Here is a 24,047-nt window from a genome sequence, read left to right as displayed (position 1 = left end):
ATCATTTGGTATTGTATAAAAATATAAAATCATGATGATAGGGCGCCTGGGTGGCTCAGTGGGTTAAGCCGCTGCCTTCGGCTCAGGTCATGATCTCAGGGTCCTGGGATCGAGTCCCGCATCAGGCTCTCTGCTCAGCAGGGATCCTGCTTCCTCCTCTCTCTCTCTTTCTCTGCCTGCCTCTCTGCCTACTTGTAATCTCTGTCTGTCAAATAAAATAAATAAAAAAATCTTTAAAAAAAGAATTATAAAAAAAAAAATCATGATGATATAAGCCTGAAACCAATAGGATACTGTATGTCAACCATACTTCAATTAAAAAAGAGATAGGAGAATTTGAGACCTGCCTGAGAATAGCTATGGATCAGAAGGAAAACAGCAAGAAGCAGGTTATGAGGGGTGCCCGGGTGGCTTGGTGGGTTAAGCCTCAGCCTTCAGCTCAGGTCATGGTCTCAGGGTCCTGGGATTGAGCCCTACACTGGGCTCCCTGCTCAGCAGGGAGCCTGCTTCCCTCCCCTGCCTCTCTGCTTACTGCTCTGCCTACTGTGATCTCTCTCTGTCAAATTAATAAATAAAATCTTTAAAAAGAAGAAGAAGAAGAAGCATGTTACGAATGAGTACGCCAGCAAACTAAGAAGCTGATTATTAACTGCATGACCTTGTGGCTGTTACTGAATTTCTCTAACCCCATTTCTAGATCTCTATAAATATGGTGAATGCTTTTTAATAGAGGTGCTGTTGGGAGTGTGTGGCTACTGCCGCCAACATCCTCATCTTCCCCATTTTCTGGAACAGTGGAATGACAGGTTTAGAATTAACTGATAGATGGAAGTGCCTAAGAATGCCCTTTGATTATTACCACTATATCCCGATGCTGATGGCAGAATTTCCATAAATATTTCTTTGCTGGCTGACTGTTAGAATCTTTCAAAACCTTATTCTATTTGGGAGATTCATTATAATAATTAAGCAATTAAGTCTGAGGAGGCAAGGATAGTCAGTAAATGATCATGAGCCTGTGGCATGGAGGCCAGGATTTGAACCCTAGCTCTCTCCAGTGATCTTGAGTGATTCAGTTTCTCTATTTGTCAAATGGGAGTAATACCATCTTTATGACAGAACTGATGCGAGAGTAAGATATGGTATGTAGTAATGGCAGCCAAGATGAAAACTGAAAAGACACTCCAAAAGTGGGGGAAAAAATTGTAGTTAAAGGTGAAATTGAACCTAGTACTTTTTCATATCATGATTAGAAAGACTAATTAAGCTTCAGGACAAGTCCTAAAAGGGCCTATCCCTTCCTGTCTATGTGGTAGTCTTCAGCTCACTGATATTTGGGTGAATTCACAGGACGAAGGGCCCAGCTGGAAATGATGAGGAAGAGGTGAGAAGAACGACACGTCACCATCACAGTTAGTGAGGACTAAATGGGGACTCACTATTGCCATTTCACTATAAAACATAAATTATGTCAACACATCACTCCTCAAAAAGTGGTTAATGTTACTTTCTGTTACAGAAAAAAAAAATCCAATTTCAAAGGGAAAAGAAATTCTTCTCAGGGTGAACTGTTTTATTTACAGAATAGGTTATACCAACTTTCTAACTCACAACCATACTTCACCCAATGCAAACTTCACTCTTTTCATGACAACTTTATGTTCATTACCATCATAATGTAGTAGGTTTGAAATGACCTCTGAAGATGGCCCACTTCTATTACCCCCAGATTGTTTAATCCCATCTATCAAAGCTCTTCCCATTTGCCCTTCATCCTGGACAGCTCCACAGTGAGAAGTGCAGCATCTCCTAAAGCTGCTTTGGGAGCTATCTTGGGATAGCTCTTCAAAAGTTCCAGAAGGACACTGCACCTTCTCTGACTTCCACCCGCCAGTCCTACTTCTCTGATCCTGGCAATCCAAAATCTCTTCTTCACATGACAACCCTTCAAATATTTAAAGACAGTACATATCTATCTTCTTTCCAATTTGCTCAGAAAATTCTGGTCTCCCCTCTTCAGAGTTCCTGAGCCTTATTAACTGCCAGTCTTCAGAAAATGAAAGTGAAGAGAACAAGAAAAACCAACCAATCTCTTGGTGAAAAGAACCATTTGCACACAATAATCTCTACCCAGTAACCAGTTAAGTCACACATGCACACACATCTTTCTGAAGGCGCAGGGTAACCTTTCCAAAGATAATTTTAGCAGAACATGTCAACATACTTCAAAATGTACATACCGCTTGCCCAAGATTTCCACTCTACAGAATTATTCTTTGAAAATAATCGCGTATGGGACAAATATGAAAAGATATAAGGCTGTTCACTCGATTTATACATAATGGTGAAACTCAGAACAAACACATAACAATAGGGAATTGGTTAAATATGATTATATATCCACATGCCATCAAAAGAGATAATGATCCAACCAGATGGCCTGAGAATGAAAACATTTTCAGAACTTACAAAAGACTTGGAGAATTTACCTCCTTCCTACTCTTCCTTAGAAAATCATTTGAGGTTATGCTGCAGCACAATGAGTGAGTGAACCAAGAAAGACAGACACGGGATCCAGGAAACAGTGGCCCCACACCAGGAAAGTCATGGCAGGAAGCCCAGGACACTGGGCAGTAGACCTAGAGAGCAATCTGTTCAGACTGCAGTGGGGACTGGAGGAGGGCTCCAAGGGCTGGAAAAGACGACCACAGAGATGCAGTGCTATCCTCCAGAATATGGAACAACTCAAATGTTAAATGTTATATGATAAAGGCAAATGTTGCTAGAAAAAAGGGGGTCATCAGAAACTCTAAGCAAAAATTAGACAGGAAATAAAATCGTGCTTGTGCAGTGAGCGGTTTTAATCATCAAAAACGTGTTACTCACTTTCTCTGTGTAGGATCAACTAGATATAAAAGAAAACTTAATGTGATTATGGAATAAAAGGTAAACAGTTTAAAATCTCGGCAAGACAAAAGTCCAAGTGACAGAAACTGAGAGGAGAAGTACGGATTAGAGACACAAAAGGAAGAACAGGAACACTAATACCTTCACCTTAAAAAGTATCAAGAGGTGCTACAGAACCAGAAATAAGTTTTCAGAGGAAGTGAGACAGAAACCAAAACTCCTTTAGCAACAGTGAAAGAAAGGAGGGAAAGGAGATAGAGGTGTGAGCATCAAATTCTTAAGCCATAGCAAGAATAAATGCTAACATCGACAAATAATATGTGAGTAACAGTCTCTGAAGACGGCCTGCACCAATTCCTTCCCTCCCTGTATGTGCACAACGCTCCTCACGTCAAGAAGTGGGCTTTTATTTTCCGCCCCTTGAATCTAGGCTGCCCTAGGAAGCTCACCTGACCACCAGGATACAGTGGAAGTGACATTCTGGGTCCTTCTGAAGCGAGGTCATGAGAAGCCTTGCAGCTTCTTCCTGAGAAGCCCATGCATGGCACACGGTGGGGCCACATATGGACGTTGTAGGCAGCAACCCTGCCGAGGTTCCCGCAGAGAGCCAGCATCCACTGCCAGCTATAGGGATGAGCCCCTTCAACCCGGTTGAGCCTTTAGGGGGCTGCAGTCCCAATTTCTACCGAACAGCCTCCACTTGAGAGACCCCACACAAGAACTGCCCTGCTTTCTTTGTGGGTTTTTTTGTTTTTTGTTTTTTATATCATTAAGAACCCATTGAGTCAATGGGTTTCAATGGTCACAGTAGTTATTCTAACTGATGATCAGAATGCCACATTTTTAGCCAATGGGACAAACTTCATATTGGTTACTGCGTTGTTCTGACATGTTGATAGATTCGTTGCTTTCTGACCCAAGATTACCAGAGTTATTTTTTTCTAAAGATTTTATTTACTTATTTATTTGTCAGAGAGAGAGAGAGAGAGAGAGAGAGAGCAAGCGCATAAGCAGGCAGAGTGGTAGGCAGAGGCGGAGAGAGAAGCGGCTCCCCGTCGAGCAAGGAGCCAGATGCAGGACTCGATCCCAGGAACCCCAGATCGTGACATGAGCCGAAAGCAGAGGCATAACAGACTGAGCCACCCAGGTGTCCCCAGGGTTATTTTGTTGTATGCAATACTTCAATATGTAAAACAAGTTCTAAATTTTAGTTTTGATCCCATTTTGTAATATATAGTTATACACAGAATATTTTTGACTTATGCATTCACACATAGGGAAAATGCAGAAATACACTTTTCAGTGTAAATGGTAATTAAGTAAACATAAATAGTTATCTCTGGGCTGAGGGACTAGGACATTTTTTCTTTTTGCTTGTCAATGTTTTCTAATCCTCCAATAAAAAATGAATGGCCTGTCTAATTAGTTTTTTCAAATGGCCTCCACTTATATATTATTTTTCACAGCTTTTAAAACTACAATGTTGTGGGCACGTGGGTGGATCAGTTGGTTAAGCGACAGCCATGGTTAAGCTCAGGTCATGATCCTGGAGTCCTGGGATGGAGTCTGGCATTGGGCTCCCTGCTTCTCCCTCTGACTTTCCCCCTCCTGTCCTCTCTCTCTCATTCTCTCCCTCTCAAATAAATAAATAAATAAATAAAATCTTTAAAATCACAATGTTGTTATACAGGGCCTTAACCACTGCTTTCTAAATATGTGCTTGTGGTTCTTTTTCTACCCTTCTGAAGTTCTCCTTTGCCTCTTGTAGAGGATACTCCTTTTTCCCCCCGTCCCTGACCCTGCCCTTGACCACACTGCCTCCACAAGATAAACCTACTTCTAATGGCATATGGGCCCCTGGAATAGCCATGCTATTGCTACAAACCTCAGAGCATCTCCAAGTTATCTTTCTACCCAGTGTCTCCCATTTCCTTCCATAGTATCACACTCCTCTAGTACTCTGGGTCATTTTGTCCCCTTCATTCCCTTCATTCTCTGAAATCCAAATTAGCCACCGTGCTCTACTGATTATAAAACAGGTTTGAGATTTTTCTTCTTCATTAATAGGACCACCACCATAAGCACCAAAATTAAATTCTTCATAATCTATCACCTGTATTTCACCCTGATAACCTCCTACAACACATCCTCCCCCGTGCCGTATTTTTCCTAAATATCATCATCAGCTTTACCTTCCTAGTATGCCAACTGCATCAAGTTTTGTTTGTTTTTGTGGGGTTTTTTTTGTTTGTTTGTTTGGCTAAATGTCCTACAAGCAATTCTGTGGGAAAAAAAATGCAAGGCTGGTGAGTTGGAATGTTCATTCTGTCAGGTGACTCCATCTTACTCATCCAAATGTACAACCGCTGCCAGGCACACACAGACCCCATACCCTGAAAACTTGAGTCCTTACTACCTCCCCTGAAGATCTGACCTCTTCTCCTCAGTGATTTTCCTCATGTCTTCTGACCTTGGAAGCTCTCCCCCCACTTTTTGCTGCTGATCTAAACATAATTTTTTTTTTTTGCAAAAGCTTTCTTGGAAAATTCAAAAAAATCATAAATACATGTAAGAAAATTTATGCACAAATGATATTCACTACAAGAATATACATTAAGTAAAAATGGCCAGTTAGCTCAGCTGGCTAGAGTGTGGTGCTAAGAATATACATCAAGTACTGTCAATAGTTACCGCTGAAGAATCAGACCTAGAAAACATTATACTTACTAAGCATTGTGTTTCAACAAACTCAGAATTTATTTACAAAGATCCATATTCAGACAAAAAAATTAATAGATATTAACACACCCATCTTTCCAGTTCCTAAATTCCTACAGCATCACTGATTTATCGGGGGGGGGGGGTGATGTACTCTTTGAATTTTTTGTTTAAAAAATTGCCAAACTCTTAGCTACCTAACAGAATCCCACAGGTTCTATCATATCCTCATCCCCTACCTCCCAGAGCTCCTTAGTTCACAGTCATACAGGGGTTCAGTCATCTCCCTTCTCTATTTTCTGCTCCTGTACATCAACGACTGGCTACCTGTTTAACCCAGCACACCTGTGACACCATTAAATGTGGCATGTACTTCTGGGGACATAGGTAACCATTAGATAAGCTTTGGGTTACATGTAATTCTTCATTACTTGACCCCCTCCCCCACTCAAGATAACCTATTACACTACAAATGAGACAGATGTTATTAAAGGGAGAGATGAGAGGTTTAAGTCTAATATTTTTAGACAAATGAATTACAAATCTTGACACTTTACTGTTAGTGAATTATGACAAAACTCACAACTCACTTCTGGCCAGTATGGGGTTTCCACCTCCTCTACCATCTATTTTTAAGAAGCTTTGCCTACAGTAAAACTCATACTTTTCTTGGCCTCCACACAACTCTGTGAGGGAAAACAAAAACAGGATTTGTCTGATCCCTTCCGGAGCTTTAAAAGAAAATTCTCCTTTTAGCCAGTGATTTTGAAAATCTGGATTTTCTTACCAAGGGAAATTTTGTTTTCTTCAGCTGAAAGTAGTTAGGGTTAGGGCTTTAGAAGGTAAGGGAGAAGGATAACTAAAATTATCACAGCCCTGCTACTGTTAGCATGGTTTTATATACTGTGCCATCAACTCCCTGGGGCCAGGTGGGCTCCCGATTCCACCACTAGGGCTGGAGAGGCATTTGGGGCATCCCCAACTGGACACTGGTGTAAAAATGTGGCTGTGTTCGGCAATAGCAATAATGAGGTGCATTTTCATAGGTTATCACACTGCCCTGGAGCCTTAACACATTTCCATGGAAACCCTTTTCAGAGTACCATCAATCTAAAAATGAGATTTGGGAACAAAATCCATTCTCTATTTAATAACTATTTGCTGAACTTTAATCATTCAAGGCTTTTGATTATTTACTTACAAGACAATGGAAGGTCTGAGCTAACAGAGAGGACTGGATTGTCAAACCAGACTCATATGAAACCATGATCTTATCTAGTATTAAGCTTTACTAAATGTTCCAAGAATAGAGGCCATCAAATAATTCAGAGGACACAGAGAGAGGTGGGAGCATCAAAGGCAGTTGGCAAGCCAGATCCTCCCTGTGTTGAACAGGCAGCTCTGGCCCAGAAGAAATGAAGGTTCATAAAGTTCTCTACCCAGTAGTGAGAGTTCAACTTATAAAACATCTCTGTCCTCTACCCCCAGAAAGTTGTACAGCTGACATGACATTCTCCAAGGAGGCAGGCCTCACAGCTCCCAGGTGTACAATACCATATAATCTCTTCTTTTAAAGATTTTATTACTTATTTATTTGAAAAGAGAGAGAGAACCTAGAGGGAGAGTGAGGGGGGAAAGCAGACTTCCCGCTGAGCAAAGAGCCAGGTGCGGGACTCAATCTCAGGACCCTAGAATCCTGACTTGAGCCAAAGGCAGACCCTTAACCCACAGAGCAGCCCAGGTGCCCTACATTACCATACCATCCTCAGCCAGGGACATCTTCAAGGCATTTCGGAGTTAAGGTCTCTTCCTCCTAACAGACCTCAGTACTCTGTTTACGCAGAAGTCCTGCTGAACAAGATTAGACCGGAGTCACCTGCCCTCCTTTCTTCCAAGAAGCAAATGGATTTGCAGGCCCACTGTTTTTACCCCTTTCATCCAGGGTTACTTAAGAACTTGGTGACATAAATTAGCTCTTTCTTACTTGCTTACTAGCTCCCCAGTAATAGAACCAAATCAAATCATTTTAACAAAACAGATGAATCACAGAATATCAAAATAAAACTTCAAAGATACTTTAGTGTAAATTCCTACCCAATGTTTCTACTTACTATATCTATTTTCAAGGCTACCTGATTGAAGATATCTTATGGTAGAACTATTTTAAAACACCATTGCTAGAATCATCTTATTTACTGGGGAGGTCTCTTCTGCAAAAGAGAAGTCTGACCTACCTCTCTTTTACTGTCCCCAGAGCTCCCAGTTCAAACACCTGAATTAATCCTGAATGAGTCTACTCTTCTTTCACTTAACAGTCCTCTCACAGGCCCAAGGGTATTTCAAAACTATCACATCCTACAATTTATCTTTTGCAGGCTGACCTCTCTGGGTCCTTCAATTGCCACAGGTCAATAGCTTCCTAATCTAATCTCCACTGTTAAACGGCAGCCCCTCCCCCACCACAGGCATAAACCAGGTCCCAGACACCAGATAATGAGCTTGGGTGTGGTCTAACCAGGAAAACTGTCGTTTTTGTTTGAATTGGATGCTCTGCCTCCCCTAAGAGAGTCTAAATTTGAAATCAGCTTTCTTTTAAAGCAGATGTGATGTGCTATTGGTACAACTGAAGTTCTGGTCATTTATCACCTCTGGGTCATTCCTCCCTTCTTACACACTGTCACACCTAAATGCAAAACCTAACATTATCACTGTGAGGTTCCATGTGTTTGTTTCTGCCTATTGCTCCAGCTTAAAAATGTAATATATCATCCAGCATATTATTAGTTCTCCTTCCTAGCCTTGTTGCAATCATTTGATAGGCTTGTTTAAAAAAAAAAAAAATTGATAGGCTTGTTAAAAAACAAACAAAAAACCAAACACACACACACACACACACACACACACACACACACACTCTCTTAAAAAATTAAAAATTTTTGAAAAACATTTTTTTTACTGTGGTAAAATATACATAACATAAAATTTACCCATTTAATTACTTTTAAGTGTTTAAGTCTCCAAAATTTTTCTAATCCCCAAACTGAAACTCTCACTCATTCAACAGTAACTTGACCCCCTGCACCCAGCCCCTTGTAACTATCCTTGTCTGTGTCCATGGATTTGACTATTTCAGCATATCATATAAGGAGGCTCATATTATAAGATTGTTTTTTATAAAATGTAATTCAGAACAAAATACTGACTTTGAGCAGACATGGCTGACATCTATTTTATCATCACACATAAGTCCAATATATGAACTGTTTCCTTTTCTGGTACTGAAAGGAAACAGGGTTCAAAAACCAAGCCAGGTTAGAGAGAGGAAGGGAGACAGTTCTAAGATAATTCAACGAAGCAAATCTGAGGAAATGTTCTGTGCCCACAAAGACCATGAAGCAGCAACCACAGGGTAAGGAGAGAAGAGCCAGCCCTGAGCTCCTCCTAAACCCAAACAGAGGAAGGTCATAAGGAACGTGGTTATGTTCATGAAGTACGGGGAATGGTCACATCAGATATTCTATAATAAAAAGCAAATATTAAAGCAAATTCCAAAAATCCAAACACAATATATTATACATACAGGTCTTCACATACATGCACAGAGGTATATAACATATTTTTTTAAATGGCCACTTAACATTTTTACCACAACTAATCCCTCAATTAGTAGTAAGAGTTATAAGCTAATTGTATAACTATGGTTGCATACAGATTTTGAATAAGTAAACTATACAAATATTAATAAAAATTTCTAAGACTGACTTCCGCCCATCTGTTGCTCATTACAATATGAGAAAAGCTGACAATCTTTTATTTCAGTAGAAAAAAGGTTAACATGTTATCCCAGATTTAAAAAAATTTTTTTATTTAAATAGTTAACATGTTTTATTATATGTAAATTTAGTGGGAAACAGAAATCACACAGACCTTACTACTGAATCTTCATTAGTAAGCTACAGTAGGTGGCTATTTTAATACTTACCCAGTCAACAAAAGTGTTAACTTTTGAAATTTTATTATCTTTTGAAATGTTGCTCTAACAGCTATGATAGTTACCTAAATTTTTCTTTAAGACTATTCTAATGGGAGAAAAAGAGGAAATACATTATTTATATGTAACTGAGAACAGGCAACACTATTCAAGTCATCTTCAAACATTTGAACAGTTTAACACAGTCAATGATAAATTGTTAGTGAGTTATGGCATTTGTTTCATGGTACTGGTGTGGAAATTATTCTTTAGACTAAAGCTAAGACCAGTATTTTTCTAATTCTCATGTTCTCATGTACATTACAGTTTTCCATGTCTTATATACAAGTCTTTCATTTTTCAATAGGACTTCATATATACTTACTTGCAAAATGTTTTTCAAATGGAGACACTGGGGTATAACATTAAACAAGAAACAAATTCTTACCCTCAAGGTATCACATTGCAGCTAATTCCCTTTAATAAATGTACTGACAGCCCTGGAAACCAAATTTTCTTCCTAAATTGCTGCTGCATGATTTAATGATTAGATTCCAGGGTAGCTGAATAATGCAGAAGAGCTGGGGAAAGTCGGTTTAGGAGTGGTCTTCTTTTCAAATTTAGAAGTTTTCCAAGTATACTCTTTTTTCTGGTTGGGGAATGTGGGTGATCCTCAAGAAACAGAAAAAAATGAAGGCTACCAAAGAGATCAAGAGTACAAAAGACAATGGCTTATCCTTAAAAAAAGGGAATCAGAGCATAATTATATTCATGTCCCTTATAATAAGAAATCATCCTATCACATTTACCCTAATAATTAGTATCCTCACTGAGGAGGGAAAAGTGAATTCTAGGAAAAAATCTGTAGGGTTTTTACCTTTCTATATAGACACCAGAGAAGATTCCTTAAGCTCTAAATTACTCCACCAGAGAATTTTAAGACTCCACTAAATATACGAGAGAGAGCTACAAGAATAGTGATCAAGACGTTATATAACCTATTTAATAACCTAAATTTAAAAGGATCTTACTTTTCAACCATTTAGTAGAGCATACAATTAAAACCTACAGATAACTTGTCTCTAGTTTTCATTTTAAATTTTAGTTACAATTAGACAATCTTTTGGGGTGTCTGGCTGTCTCAGTCAGAAGAGCAAGAGACTCTTGATCTCAGGGTTGTGAGTTCAAGCCCCACACTTGGAGGGGGAGAGAAAATTTAAATAAATAAAGTTAAAAAAAAAAAAGAGAGAAAAGAAAAAAAAGCAAATGTTTTAAGAAAAGAAGTTATACAAACACTTAAATAGTTGCATACTTATCAGGTCAAAATGCTTTCCAAATATCACTTCTCATAACATAAGTGAAGAAATTCATAAAAGTTTATACAAAATAGTAGTAGTAGTGGTAGTTGTTGTTGTTATTTTGTTAGCCTTACGTAAATTGCACAAGACGACCTGGAAATTCACTGCATGGAACAACAAAAGTTTTTCTATAGTTAAACAGAAATGTAAAATCCATAAAGGACAAAGGTTCACTACATCTATAAGCATTTATTTATTTTCTAATTTTTTTCCTGTTTCCCTCTGAAGAGATTCACTTTAAACAGATAAATTTACCACATACCATTCATTTATTTCATACAATAGAACATAGGAAGACACCAAAAAAGCAATCATTCCTAGAAAACACAGCACTTGATTTTCTTATCAATAAGACAAGAGTTAATTTCTTTGCACTTTAATTTTTTTTTAAATAAAGACATAAAAGTCCAAAGAGAAAACAATATTCATCCCACATAATTAAATACTCAGCCTACCAAACCACGCACAGCCAGCCCTTTGCCAAGCCTGAAATTCAGGGGTCGAGGGAGAACAGCAGCTCATCCTATTCACATTTCCAAATGCACGTAAGTGACCTGTTATCTTTCATCAGCTTGTATTCTTTTCACAACAGAATGGTTATTTGTGACGCATATTCAGAGAACATTCTTCTACACTGAAGCATGATATTAAACTCACGTGGGCACCCACACATTCTTCCCAGACTTAATCAGTATTTTGTTAGTCAGCTTTCATGTTTTTTAAGCAAGTGTTTAGGAAAAAAGTGCTTATACACTAAAAATTTAAGACCTGTAAAAGGTAAAAGTCTATATTTTATAACTACCTATAATCTATTAAAATCTAAAAAGAAGACAAATAGTAGGAAATGCCAGTAAAAATAGCCTATTGGTTGAGGAAAAATAAAGTGATTAAGGATACATTTTGGATATACATAATCACTTATTTATAGCATGAAAACAAGCATAGTTTTTGAGTACATTTATATTAATTTATGACTTCAATGGGTGATAAAGAGAGATATTCTGATATATCTAATTCTTGCAGAAATAATGCCAAACTGACATCTTCACCAGCTATCTGTGTGTGGATCAACATAATGAAAAGTGGAAGATCACTACTAATACACATTTATATTAATTTTTTAAAAACCCTCCAAATAGTCACAGATGTCTAATAATGTAAGGATTTTAGTCATACCAAATAAGAAAAAAAAAAAAAAGCCAGTGGTTATATTTAAGTTTTAAAAAGAAGAAAACATGGAATGGCATACCATAATAAAATTTGTATTATTCTAGGGACACCTGGGTGGCTCAGTTGATTAAGTAAGTGGCTGACTCCTGATTTCAGCTCAGGTCATGATCTCAGGGTTCTGAGACTGAGCCTCATGCTGGGCTCTTCGCTGAGCGTGGAGCCTGCTTAAGATTCTCTTTCTCCCTCCCCCTCTGCCCCTCTCCCCTGCTCTCTCTCTCTTGTGTGCAAGTACACATGCACACACTCTCTCTCTCTTTCTGTCTAAAACAAAAAAAGATTTATTATTCTAGTTTACATATGTCTATTATTTCCAAATATCTACTTGAGCCTTGTTGGCATATCTAGGTTGAAAAACAACTGAATGTGGAGAAACTTAACCCACACACAAAGGATATAAAATTGCTAATTTACAAATACATAGTGTAGAAAAATAATTGTTGATGTAAAACTTACTATGCATTACTGCCTGAGATTTGCTGTGAGTACACTCTATGAGCTCAGTCTTGGAATTCTGAAGTCTCTGAGCAAGACTCTCCCACTGCTCCAGCCTACTTAAATGTAATTACATATGTACATGTAACTGGATGAGAATTAAACAGAAAAGAAAGTCATAAATGCACCTAGGAAGACAGGCAGATATCAATAGCTACACGATCCTAAAGGTTCTAAGTGAAAATTTAAAAAATCGAGGTCATCTACCTTAAATTTTATGAATCCAAACAACACTAACACAAACACACATCATTATTTTTTGTTAATAAACAAGATAACACATCACCACAGTGACCCCTGAATGCCTCTGGAGTTGGTCTTTATAAACTGGGGACTGTAGGTTTCGATTTCTGTTCACCCCTAAGTCATCACTCCCAACCTTGTCTACTTGTCAGGCTACCGTAAATCCTGGCACTCACCAGTACAAAGTAGTATGCATACAGCGCTGCACAATGGTGAATTATAAAATATTTGTCACCAATCACTTTCCAATACAAAATGAGAATCAACAAATCTGAAAGAAGGAAAAATAAGTGAGATATTACATAAGAAGAAGGCTGGACTGTTTTTCAAGTGTATCTAACTTTCCCCTTAACAGCCTCTCACAGGCAATACTGAGCCCACTGCACTTTGCTCATGCTTTGCTAGTCCCGTTACCACCTTATTGTAAGGTATCTGCTCCCACACGACTGTGACCTCCGCAGGGTGAGGACCACGTGTGGGAATCCAGCACAGTGCCCACCACACAGGTAATATATTCGTTGAAAGTACAAATTAATAACTTACCAGGTTAAATAAAATGGAAATGTTATTGAATACAAATAATTTTTAAATAGGCTGAAATTACTGATGTTTGTGACTACAACAATTCACACAGATAAGATGGTTGCAGAAAGGGTGCAAAATGGCCAACTTATTTATAACACAAATCCAACAAACAGTCTTTAAAAATTAACAAGGGATATGATTAAATATTAATTCAAAATAGCAATAAAAACAAAAACAAGAACTAAAACTATTAAAAAGATATGCAAAGCAAGAGGTCAAGGTCTCAATTTCTCCTTAAAAGATCCCGAATATAAACACCATGATTCAGAAAATAGTTTTCCCTTAACAAAACAATCTTCTCAAAATGTTAACACAACTATGTTCTTTACCAAATGGCTAAATGTGAAAGTTAGACATGGAGGTAAATGGCTATCATGGGTGGAAACCAAGAGAGGATGCAGGTTTTATGGGATTGGAGCTTATATGAGAACCTTCTTGTATATATAAAAAAAATGAAAACTGCTGATATAAAACTAGATGTGACTATTTATTTAAAAAAGTAATCAGATTACCAATTTTATGGAGAAAACAAACAGTACAAATCAAGTACAGTGGAAATCAAGAAAATATAACACTATTAGTAACTGACTGCATGACAAACCTCTCTAGATACATTTTCCCAACGTATTTTGGCCATACACTGGTCACCAATTTTTATGATAATGACCTTGCAATATTTTCCATAGAGAGAATAAGGAGAATTCACTCTTCATTCAGCTTGGTTTAGAAAAGTCAGTTTCAGTTCATAATTCTTATTTTTAAGTGCTTCAGATTATTATCTTATTTGGGGAAACCTTTATCAAGCTTCTTTCATACAAGACTTTCTGAGTGGTGACTACTCTCTGAACAGACAATGTTCATGAAGCGGTCTGTGAGGTGTAGTATAAATTGTGTCAGGCGAACGTGATAACCACTACACTACGGAAACTGTACTATAAATTGTGTGTCATCCTTGTCCACAACAGCATTTTGTACCAAACAAGCAAATCTTTTTCCAGTGTATTCACACAATTCACTCTTCTTGTAAATGGGCCATTAGATAATCTAATCACCTATTCATTATTTTAATTCAAAATTTATTTCCTCCTCCTAATGAATTACTGTGTTTTGGTATAATTTAATCTTTTGTTACAATTCACTTCTTGATAGCAGAAAATTTTCTATTGAGTCCATCACTCATCTTTATCACTTTGGTTTCATATTCCATTATTTTTATTTGGATTTTGCAGTTATCTATTGAATTTGAAAATTATAAAATAGGGTTCCCTATATAAAATGTCCAAATCGTCTGTTATTTTTCTCTTGCCTTACAGAGATGGTCTAGAATGTCTCTTCAAAAAGTTCAAATCGTATATTCTCACTTAATTTCCCCTTTATCTCATAGTATAAAAGGCTATTTCAACCCCATCCCACAGGAGGAGAAATATGACAGAGGGAAACATGGAGTAGAAAGAGTCCATGATCTTAACTGATTATGGCTCAAACAGTTTCCCTTTGCGAACTTCCCCAAACAATATAAAACGGCAAGCACAGGAACCCATTTCAAGGGCCCTTGCAAGTGAGAGAAATCTTGATGCTTAAACCTCATTAGCTTCCCAGGAATTCCACCTGAGAGACTGTTCGGGGCAAAAAATGGACCATTGCTAGTAAAAAAAAAAAAAAAAAATCAGGCCTTACTGAGGCCCCACTCTGCTGCTCTACCATCAAAGAGAACCAGACAGCCAACAGGAAAAATGTTTCATGTTCTATCATCACAGCAGATAAATCTTCCTCTTATGGGTCTACAAGTGGCTTCACAAATAAATAAACTGAAAGCATAGACTATGTATTCTTTGTAAAATCCCATGAGAACTGTAAAAAGAGACAGTGGCCAACATATCACATACCAGAAATGAGGTAGCCTGTAGCAATAGAGATATTCACTTTCACAAGCGATGAATCACCCCTATAAATATTTAAAAAAAAAAAACAAAAGATTCCCTTTTTTTAGCACATGGGTTACAGATGACAGCTACATTTTTTTTTCTATTGAGAAACATAATTAAAATGATTTCTATAGATTCTTGAACAGTAAATTGTCATTTGTACCACACCCTGGGTTAGCTTGATATACTTCTAACTACACAAATAATCATAATTTCTTATATTAACTAAAAGTTTATATAAATAATTTTACCAAAAGATAACATTTTATAAATGTGTTCTCAAAGGATTTGTTTGTGAAAAGATTCAAATAGATTTCCAGATGCTGGCTCGTTTTGTTTTTGTTTTTATTCCTTTTTCTAAATCAGAGATTCAAATACTCAAGAAATCATCCAGCCTGCCCCTGATCTTGAAGCAATATACTGGTGAGTATCACTTTACTGATGACTAGAGAGATCTGTCTATTGTCATATAACTGGAAAATGGCAGGAACAGGACAGTTTAAACCTGCGGTTTCAACATGTATACAATATCAAGTCCCTACAATTTTCCCTAATAACTGTCTTTACTCCAAAAAACAAATATCTGGTTTATAATGTAAACTACTGGTGAAATGAACACAAAATTAATCTGATAACAGCTAAACTGCAAATGGGAAGGTTTAGCAGAAGTCCTATCTTCTTTACAAATTTTGATCTGCAAATATGACCCAGGAAAACAGAACCTGAAATAAACTGCAGGACCAAAGAAAATGTAAAAAGAGAAAAAATCATACTATGTAAAAGTCTGATAAGGACAAAAATAGACCAGTGAAGTAAATCTTTGTCATAAAATTTATCTCCCAAAAGAACTGGTTCTGTTGACCATCATTATAACAATAAAATTAGGAGAAAAAACTTAGAAATGGTTTCAGTAGATTACATAAAAAACCTCATCATGGAATTACATTCACTAAATTGATTCACTTTGAAAAATACCTATTCCTACCAAATAAATTTGGTATATATTTAATAAATACCAAAATTTACCAATACTGGTAGAATTCTAACGGGCATAATTCCATATTTATCAAAATGGCATTACTGCAAAAAAAATGGTCAAAAATTACATTGTCCCACATCCTCCAGAGCCCACATCTACTACATCCTTATGCAGTGCTTTCTGAAAACATACCTTATCTCTCAAACTAAGCCGAACTAAGCCTTCTTATATAAGGCCTGGAAATACAGTTTGCAATATCTCTGCCATTGAAATGACATTTAAAATTTTCAAAAAGAGTCATCTTAGAAATTATCTATTATTGCTGAACATTATTATTAGTATTTCAAATCTTCTCATGTGGTACTAACTTCCTCTTACATGGACATCTTTAATCCTCATTTTTATACCTTTTATACTTTTATACAAATGATGGGTTCAACACAAGACTGAGTCTTTAGATTATTATCCAAGCTGACTATCCTACTCAACAGCTAACTCATTTTTGCTCTGAACAGTGGTTACGACAACTTGGTATTACTCACTAACTCAGTATAAATATATACATCATCATCATATTCTCCCTGTCCTGGGTAACAATTGGGATACTAGTACAAAGTGGCCTTCATTATTTGTATTCAAATCTAAAATAAATCCTTTTATTGCACCTTGCTGAAGTATGTCTGAACACAAGCATTTTAATAAACCATGCACCATCAATATATTTTCCATTTTGAAGTAGGAGATGTTCTTATTAATAATTAATATCAAAACATAAATCAAATGGACTATATTGGAAAGAAACAGCTTACCAGAGTGGATCAGCCTTTGCAACCTCATCAAAAAACAAAATGTATAGGCCGAAAAGCCCAACCACCAAAGAATGGCATGTAGATCCTACCCTGAAATGAAACAAAATACATACAAAGATTTTAGATTCTTTGCAATAAACTGTAATTCTGGCAAGACATTTAACATTTTGAAGAAGTTAAATCTGGAAGCATTTAAATATAGGAATGGAGTATATCTAAGAGTATAATACAAAAATATCATTTAGAAATCCAAGGGCTATGACTTTACTTTGGAACTAATAGCAAGAAGGATGCCCCTGGGTATTTACCCCAAGGATACAGATGTCGTGAAAAGAAGAGCCATCTGTACCCCAATGTTTATAGCAGCAATGGCCACCGTCGCCAAACTATGGAAAGAACCAAGATGCCCTTCAACGGACGAATGGATAAGGAAGATGTGGTCCATATACACTATGGAGTGTTATGCCTCCATCAGAAAGGATGAATACCCAACTTTTGTAGCAACATGGAGGGACTGGAAGAGATTATGCTGAGTGAAATAAGTCAAGCAGAGAGAGTCAATTTTCATATGGTTTCGCTTATTTGTGGAGCATAACAAATATCATGGAGGACAAAGGGTGTTAGGAGAAGGGAGTTGGGGTAAATTGGAAGGGGAGTGAACTATGAGAGACTATGGACTCTGAAAAACAATCTGAGGGGTTTGAAGTGGCGGGGGTGGGAGGTTGGGGTACCAGGTGGTGGGTATTATAGAGGGCATGGATTGCATGGAGCACTGGGTGTGGTGAAAAAATAATGAATACTGTTTTTCTGAAAATAAATAAATTGAAAAAATTAAAAAAAAAAAAAAGGATGCCCAGGTCTATAATTTTCTGCTAGAAAATTATGGAATCACTTATTTGTTAAAAATTCCAAAGCAGGGGTGCCTGCATATCTGGTGAGGCAGTTGACAGCGTTTGATATAGACAGACTGTGACCGGCAAGTCCACTAACCAGCACCCTGCTCCGAGGTCCAGCCCTAACAGCCTCACCGCAGCATTAGTTTCCTGGTCCAGTCAGTGAGGAGTATCTTCCACATCTACTGACCTTAACCAATTCTATAGCCTTGAATCAGAATTTGAATGGATTGTGAAATGAAAATGTATTGCCTTGGAGATTTCAGTGTTAAATGCACATTCACATGCTTGCTGCACTTGATTCCTGTAACCAACCCATAAGAAAGCTAGAGCAGCTATTATTAGTCTCTTTTTATCATTATTATGAAACCACTTCTAAATAGAAAAATTGAGGACCATGAATTTGTACAGAAAATCTATTTTTAAAAGAAACACTCAAGTGAAAGCAAAATGTTCACGAGATCCAGGCTGAATTTTCTTTTATAGAAGGAATAAGGTTTAGATGGAAAACATCAGTTTCTGTGAACATATCTTGCTAGTTATTTACTGGATTCAACCAACACCCAAGCTCTCTGATATGCTACTTAAAGAAGTGTACACAGGATATAATATATTTACTCACACAATGAAAAAGTTTACAAGTAATGAAATTTCTTTTCTCTTCATTAGAATAAAGGATAAGAAGGAACAGCAAAATTTTTTTTTATAAATTAATAGGATGTAAAAAATTTCTGTCTAAAATATGATCCCAAACCTTTAACAGTGACATGTATCAACCAATATGAAGTTTGATACTAGAAAATCTTACTGTAACTTGAAAAATCAATATGCTGGATCTAATAGATGATGTGGACCTAAATAGATATATCATATTAAATGCTCAAAGATCCTCACTAATTAAAAGGCACTGAGAAAGAATACTTTGCAATACCAAAGAATCATTTTGAAGTGTGAATAGTTAACCCCAATCTATCTGGTTTACAAGTCTGGAATTTTCATGCCAAACGTACCTATATTACAAACATGGCTGTTTAAGGATATAAGTTCCTTTACGTCAAGTAAGACAGTCCATCTAAATAATCATACAACCAGCTTTCTATTGCCATTCAAAAAGTCTGTGAAAGCAGAAAGCTCGCCCTCTCACTGACTTGTTTTAGTGTTTAATAAACTTACATCAAAAAGCTTCCCCTTGGAAAAATGAGAACTTTTTGTTCCTGATACCCAGCCCTCAAACTCTCTTTGTATTTGAAATGTTACCTGGTAAATGGGAAGAATTACAAGCCCTTAACTGATGGAAATGGCATATAATTCATGAGAGAAAAGTTAAATCTTACTTGGATCAGGAACAGCAAATACCCTGTGCTTACCTACTCTTCTGCATTAAAAGTCTCTATGTTCAGAGACTTCTGTTTAGTAAACATTTCACAGTCTATTCTTTAAAATCGGATTCTTGGCAAAGCAAGATGTAGATTCCTTACTGTCCAAAATGAAATACCAAGATGCTACCCAAAAGAAAATATTTTTTTTCTAAGAAGGTTAAAAAGAAATGTTTGTGCTAATAAAAAGACAGGGAGATAATGGAAATAAGGACCATTGTAGAACAGCAATTTAAAGTTACTGATTTAATCATTCCTATGTAGTAGGGGTATTACCAATAGAAATAATATAGTTCAAACAGGCAAGAGTTAAAAATTAGAGAAGCAGATTTTAAAATTAAGAGTATTTTAACACAATAGGACTTTCTATACCATAGGAAAACAAATGGATAGAAGAAAATGTTTTTTAATTATAAGATATAAATAATACTTGTAAATATGTTTTTTTTCCTGAAAATACAACAATTTAGTACAGTAATTTATCACTTATGCTTAATTAAACTGTCACCTCTCAGGTGTAAATTTTCTGGTGAGTTGTTTTTCCTCCTGTACTTCTTCTGCAGTAGGGTTTAGACCACTCATTATTCAGAGACTTTTTCGTGATTATTAGTAAGAATTATATGGGTTGGGGCACCTGGGTGGCTCAGTGGGTTAAGCCTCTGCCTTCGGCTTAGGTCATGATCTCAGGGTCCTGGGACTGAGCCCCATATCAGGCTCTCTGCTCGGCAGGGAGCCTGCTTCGCCACCCCCCCACCCCGCCTTCTGCCTGCTTCTCTAGCTACTTGTGATCTCTGTCTGTCAAATAAATAAATAAAATCTTAAAAAAAAAAAAAGAATTATGTGGGTTGTGTTGATCTGGGTGTTTCAAGACTGGAAGCAGGATTTCAAGACATATACATGTATTTTACTCAAAAAGTAGCCCATCTTTTCTCTTTCTTTATACTCCACCTCACAGCTTAAATCTCATGTAAACCAAGCTGGAGTGGGAACAGGAGTAAATTTGAGAGAGAAAGAGAGAGAATGCCATTTAAATAGGGTAATGAATCTTCTATAATCCCAGACTCCTTTTTCAGCTAGGAACTCGGTTTCCCAAATAGCGATTCTGTGCACCGCAGAATGGCAGTGATAAGACTGAATAATGCAAAGTATTTTTCAATTTCATACCATTTCATTTTCATCTTGCCTCTATCTCTCTGCACCGTCCTTATTCCTCTGGCTTGCTGCTCTCCCAGGTTCAAAGGCCCTTACCTACCTTGACCATGGTGAAAGGGAAATGAAAATAGTTCAAAATTTACTCTCAGAAAATCTGTTCCCCATCCCACTCCTCACCCCTTCCTTCTCTTTCCCTCTTCTACCTATCTGCATCTGAGAAAGGGTTTTTTAAAATGATGGTTTGTATCCCACTTGTGAACAGCATCTTAGTACTGTTCTTCAGACCAAAAAAACCCAAAACTTATTTTTCAAAACTACATGGTGAAATAATTCCCACTTTTGGGCAAAAAGAGCTATAGCATGCATGAACCAGACAAAGGTGCAAAAGGAAACAACTGAAGTCTTATTCACAGTCTGAGTTATAAAAGTGCATGCCTGCAAACCATTTCGGCTCAAAGACAGGACACTTCCCAATCAGATGGGACCATTCTCAAATAAATACTTAGAACTTGGCAGAACTTAATTCTCAAAGGAAATTGCAGTGAAAAATAATTAAAGCAATTTTAAAGACCTGCTGAATTCATTTTATAGTCAGCATTAACTTCAAGTAAATTAAAACAAAAAAAATACATCCACAGCTGCTCCCATTCACTGCAGTGTGCAAAAGCACGGTGACATCCGGGTGAAATGTTCACAAGCACATGAAGCAGTCACCAGAGTCATTTTGTGTTTGAAACACTGAAAGGTCAATGAGTTGCACACACAAAAAATTTGCAAGCCAACTCATTAAAACTCCCATAGATTTCTATACCCTTAGAGGTACTATTCATTTTCCATTTATTTTTCTTCTGTTTTAAATAAAAATCTAAAAAGCAGTTTTTGATTTAACAAAAAAATGGGTTCTAATGGCCTCTGAATTATAATGAAAAGTTCATTAAAACATACAGATGTGCTAACCAGTAGCATGTAAGTGCCCTCAGTCTGGCCAAGCCAGCTCACACCATATAGAGGCTGCTCACAGACCCAGCTAACATTCACTTCTGTGATCACTTCCAGAGAGCATATGTTTGTTATCATAAACGTTTCAGAGGAGAACACAAAACAGGACTCCTCTGCAGTCAGCTGGAGTCTCCTTAACCTTCCCACGCCTCCCCAGAAAGTTCAGTTTTTCCTTACATCTTTCAGGAGAAGAATTTTTATAATTTTCTTGTATGAGATCTATCTACTTACTTTCCTTTTATTCCTAAGGTCAAATTAAAAAAACAAACAAACAAACAAACAACTGACCTTCAACTTTATTAGATCTTAAATGAAAGATTTTGGGCGGGGAAATACTTTTAAAAATTTTATTTCATTAAACTAACTTTTTAAAATCCGTTACATTTTCATATGCTTTACCTTGAGTTCCATTCAATCTTCTTCTCATAGCTGAGACTATTAAAACCTGGAGAAACTTTTGCTGAAAACCAGAAACTTATAAAGTAGAAAAGAAGCTGAAAGGTGAAAAAACTGGTAATAACACTGTTGAAGACCAGTTTGGTGTTGGTGTCCATATTTCTTCAACCTGTTAAGAAAAAAAGATGGGCATCAATTGCTTTAAATTGCTCATAAGAAATCTAAATTAATTATTTTTATTTTAAGAATACATGCTTATATTTTTAATAATTTATCTTAATTTAGCACAAATATAAGAATACAAAGAAACTAAAGGATTTTTAAGTCTTTATTAGCTATTTGTCATGTATCTTGTATTTGTATTTAAAATAAAAGGGAAAAATCATCCTAAATATCTCACTATTATCAATTTTAGAAGGCAAATTTAACAGCATGATTTTCAACATTATCTAAGTCTTAGGAGTTTAACATTAAGAGGGCATTTCAAGTACTATAACTGAAGGTATTCTTTTAGTAATATTTTTAATTAAATGTAGGAAAAATCACCTGATTTCTCTATGCTTCAACTTCCTCATCTATGAAATGAGTCCATTAGATAATTTCTAAGAAACAATTAGGCCAAAAATAATAATAAAACTAAGATTAACTACATAGCAAAACAAAAAATAATTACACTATAAAAACTAATTGTACAGTGAGACAAATGACATTTTAAAACAAAATTAAAATCTTAGGAAGAAGAATACCATCTTAGAAAAGAACCATACCACTGTTGCTGCTTTAATTAGTATTTAACTTTTAAAAAGTATTCTGCAATCACACACATCCTTGGACCAAAAATCCACCATGGCTTTTTATCTTTAAAATAAAAGATTTTTATAAAAGAGCTTCAGGTTTTAAGGGTAGAGTTAGAAGAACAGCAATATGCATATATATAATATGCATATGTACTCATTCAAAATATGTTTTCCAGCTCACTGAACTGAACTTTATTTGGATCCTAAAAATCTTAGGAACATTCAAACCAAAAGAAAGACACTAAAGCATTTGCTCATATCCAGCAAATATAGCATTTCTAGAAATGGCTCCATCTTTGATACAGCTGACCATCAAATGAAAAGGAAATGAATCAATACATATTTCCAGCTGCCTAATGTGAAGAAATAAAGTCACCTACTGAAGCCAATTCACTAGAGAAAAAGCAAGTCATTGACTACACTAGCAATAACCCCACTTCATTCCCCTCCAACCAGGACCTTGTAATAAGAATCAGGCTCCCACAGGGCCCCTTCTGACAGAACTCATGTGTCTGTAATGAGTTCTTTCCCCATTCTTTCTTTCTTGTGTGTGTGCTCAGTAAAAATATTGATATTATAATTCTTCTCCGTGAGATTCCATTAAATTTATTGCTCATTTACTTTTTTTTTAATTCAACATGTGTTTTAGGGTATTAAAAATTGAATTTGTGATCTTTTAGCCTAGGTTTAATATTAACCAAATAATACATAAAAGTTTTGTACATAAATTAAATATCATTATAATTCACTAAGTGAAATGTAAAAGGGAAAATGTTTTTCTAAGATTAAAGCAAATGGGGATCTGGAGGCCAGGTGGGCAGATAAATGAAGAAAATGAAACCAATAACCAGAAAAGAGTAGAGAGTTTAATCTTCAATGTGAGAATGTTTGCTCTGAAGGGTTCTGTATGTTCTCTGCTAGTCCTGGAGGGTGGCTGGACATGAGCTACTTATTTACTTTGGTTAAAATTCAACTTTATAGTGTGAATTTGTTTCATTAATGTTTGCTAAAGGTATATATTAAAACATAGTAGGTATTACACAACATTATCCATTTTATGAACTGTTAACCAGTACATTAACAAAAAAAAGGTTAAAATTCAACCTTATAATGTGCATTTGTTTCATTAATGTTTGCTAAAGGTATATTATAAAACATAGTAGGTATTACACAACATTATCCATTTTATGAACTGTTAACCAGTACATTAACAAAAAA

At 36.4% G+C, this 24,047-nt stretch overlaps 1 protein-coding gene across 7 annotated transcripts in view; it reads right to left on the bottom strand.

Annotated features, from left to right (window-relative positions):
* Positions 1–24,047, bottom strand: part of TLCD4 (TLC domain containing 4) — a 101,706-nt gene that overhangs the window by 20,405 nt on the left and 57,254 nt on the right. For 6 of the 7 annotated variants that reach the window (XM_059375465.1, XM_059375466.1, XM_059375461.1 and 3 more), the window contains 4 exons: positions 22,036–22,201; positions 17,217–17,306; positions 15,390–15,448; positions 13,095–13,189 (listed from right to left, as the gene is read on the bottom strand). In XM_059375465.1, the coding sequence (XP_059231448.1) occupies positions 13,095–13,189; positions 15,390–15,448; positions 17,217–17,306; positions 22,036–22,190 (399 nt within the window). In that variant the 5' untranslated portion in view covers positions 22,191–22,201. Of the gene's footprint in view, positions 1–13,094; positions 13,190–15,389; positions 15,449–17,216; positions 17,307–22,035; positions 22,202–22,578; positions 22,602–24,047 lie in introns of those variants that run through there. The other variant, XM_059375463.1, reaches the window with a different exon arrangement.

Source organism: Mustela nigripes, chromosome 14, assembly GCF_022355385.1.
Source record: "Mustela nigripes isolate SB6536 chromosome 14, MUSNIG.SB6536, whole genome shotgun sequence".
Taxonomy (NCBI): domain Eukaryota; kingdom Metazoa; phylum Chordata; class Mammalia; order Carnivora; family Mustelidae; genus Mustela; species Mustela nigripes.
Note: the sequence above shows the minus strand (reverse complement) of the source record. Positions and strands in the feature narration are given on the sequence as shown.